The following is a 2500-nucleotide window of genomic DNA, read 5'->3' as shown; positions in this document are numbered from 1 at the left end:
CACGACACCTTGGCGGTCTGCATTCGTATAAATACGAGCTCGAGACTTTGGATGGACACAAACGAACCAGAAAACGAGCCAGCACAATGATTGGAAAGGTAACGTTGGGTTCTTCAGCAAGGTTTTATAATAATATTTTCCAGTTAGACTTGGCATGGCATTTACTATACAATTTTTGTGATGATATTAGTAGTGGTATGAAGGCTCAAATCAGGAATACTTTAACCAATACCGTTGTCAAATCTAAGACTGCATATATTTATGATCTTTATTACAAAAACAGCCACAGGATGTTTTCATGTAGTGAAATTATTTGCAAGCACCCAATAAACATTTATAAAAAGAGACGCATACACACTCAAATACACACACATACACACAAACACATACACACATTGCACTAAAGTGTCCGGTATTGAAGCGTTCCAATTATTGCTTTCTTATATACTGTTGGATTATATTTTCCCCGATCAGATATTTAAAACTTTTCTATATCACAAATTAAAATATGAATCTGAAGGATGTCGTATTTATTAGAAATGAGAAAATCTTTTACGCTTAATTTGGAACCTCGGGAAATATGAGTCAATTTAGTAAAACTAAATGGGAAATAACAAAATTTCTTTTTTTTTTTTTAACTTTATGGAAAAGTTATATGAATACTGAAAAAATTTATGGCGTGTATATTGTAATGAGTATCTGAGGCCCAACTTAATAGCATATCAATTTTCTTTGGATATGACTTAATAACAAAGGAATCTCACTACCATTTTGATACCAAATAGCAAGATTCTAAATTTTAATGATCTCATGCCTTGAAAATCTTCGATTGTTTCCTTAATAAATCAAAGAAAACTTTCCCTTTTACATTTGTTATCATAAAATCCAGAGGAATAATAAGTTACCTTTTGTCGTACTATACCAGGAAATGTTGAGAAAAATATTTGTTATTAACACGTTTTATAATTATCAAATAATTATTAATTATCTTTTTTCTCCAGGTCATCCTTCTCTTGGGCCTCATGGCCATCTCATCATCGGCCGATAAGCGACCACAGACTTACTCCTACAACCCTCCCCAGGTAAATATAAATGACCTCTTCGTTATTGCTGATACAAAAATAATTATTCAGACCAGATTGTCTAAAGTCTCCACTTAAATAATATCGACACGTTTTCTATAAATAGAATAGCGATATGTTCTAATGAACTCTAAAAACCATTATTTGAAACCAATTGCTGCTTTTTCCTTTATTAACCTTCACATTAAAATCTTTCTAACACCTAAGGTCTGTAGAATTGCAAGAGCCCGTGCTTGACCACAAGGGCCAGGTAATCTACAACAACTACAACACCCAAAATGCTTATAGTTCTTATGAGATCTAACCTCATTCTTCCCCTTCCTTCAGGTTTCTCGTGAATATTCGGACGAGTCTACCGAAGCCAAGTATGACTTCAACTGGGCAGTCAAGGATGAATATTCAGGCAACGACTTCGGACACCAGGAATCCCGTGACGGCGACCACACTCAAGGGTCGTACTACGTTCAGCTGCCCGATGGTCGTCTGCAGACTGTGACCTACTACGTGGATGGAGACTCAGGCTATGTGGCTGACGTGAAGTACCAGGGAGAGGCTCGTTACCCAGACTCAGTTGAGTCCAGGGAATACTCAGCCCCAAGACCATCTTATTCAGCCCCAAGACCTTCTTATTCAGCTCCAAGGCCTACTTATTCAGCTCCCGATTCAGAGGAGTCTAATGAAAATGGTCGCCCAGTATACGGATAAAAACTTCATTACAATTCAAACCTAAGGATTAAAGTATTTATGCCTAGAGAAAGTGAGAGAGATGATACTTAATTGAAATCATGTAAATAACCTGTGTATAAATAAATTATTTACAGAATGAAATTAATTTTTCTTTTTTACCATACGCCTTGAAGTAGAGATAAAAGCCACATGATTATAATTATATATACATTGTATGGGTTGTGGGTATATAGACAGAGGTTAAGGAGCTCTCGAGGGTTTTATAAAATTTGAAGATAGGGATGTAGACTCCATATGAAGTGATACTGGGTATATGAAGGTAAGATGGCAAGTATAAGAATGAGGACGGATATGATAGTTGAGAAAACTGTAGCAAAAGAGTGAGAGAAAATAATGAAAAAGTGGGGGAAAGTTGTACTTAAACTATATATATACATACACACATACACACACACACACATATATAAATATATATATATATGTATATATATATATATATATATATATATATATGTGTGTGTAAATTCATATATAAGTAATACATTGCATATATATATATACAGTACATACACACAAACACACACACATATATGTATATATATGTATATATATTTATATATATATATATATATATATATATATATATATATATATATGTGTATATATATATATATATATATATATATATATATATATATATATATCGATATATACATTATCATTCTTATCAT

At 33.1% G+C, this 2500-nt stretch overlaps 1 protein-coding gene across 1 annotated transcript; it reads left to right on the top strand.

The window, feature by feature from the left end:
* Positions 1 to 68: 68 nt before the first annotated feature.
* LOC137622999 (cuticle protein 7-like) lies at positions 69 to 1887 on the top strand. The gene is made up of 3 exons (XM_068353615.1): positions 69 to 98; positions 1002 to 1082; positions 1410 to 1887. The coding sequence occupies exons 1-3, from the start codon at positions 87 to 89 to the stop codon at positions 1785 to 1787; spliced, it is 471 nt and encodes a 156-aa protein (XP_068209716.1). The 5' UTR covers positions 69 to 86; the 3' UTR covers positions 1788 to 1887.
* Positions 1888 to 2500: the final 613 nt, after the last annotated feature.

This window comes from Palaemon carinicauda, chromosome 30, assembly GCF_036898095.1.
Source record: "Palaemon carinicauda isolate YSFRI2023 chromosome 30, ASM3689809v2, whole genome shotgun sequence".
Taxonomy (NCBI): domain Eukaryota; kingdom Metazoa; phylum Arthropoda; class Malacostraca; order Decapoda; family Palaemonidae; genus Palaemon; species Palaemon carinicauda.
The sequence above is the reverse complement of the archived record's forward strand: the minus strand, read 5'-3'. Positions and strand labels throughout refer to the sequence as shown.

Bases quoted from the DNA above. Each gene is read 5' to 3' on its own strand.
- LOC137622999 (XM_068353615.1), top strand. The intron at 1,083-1,409 runs GTAAATATAAAT...CCCTTCCTTCAG, and splicing joins ACTCCTACAACCCTCCCCAG to GTTTCTCGTGAATATTCGGA.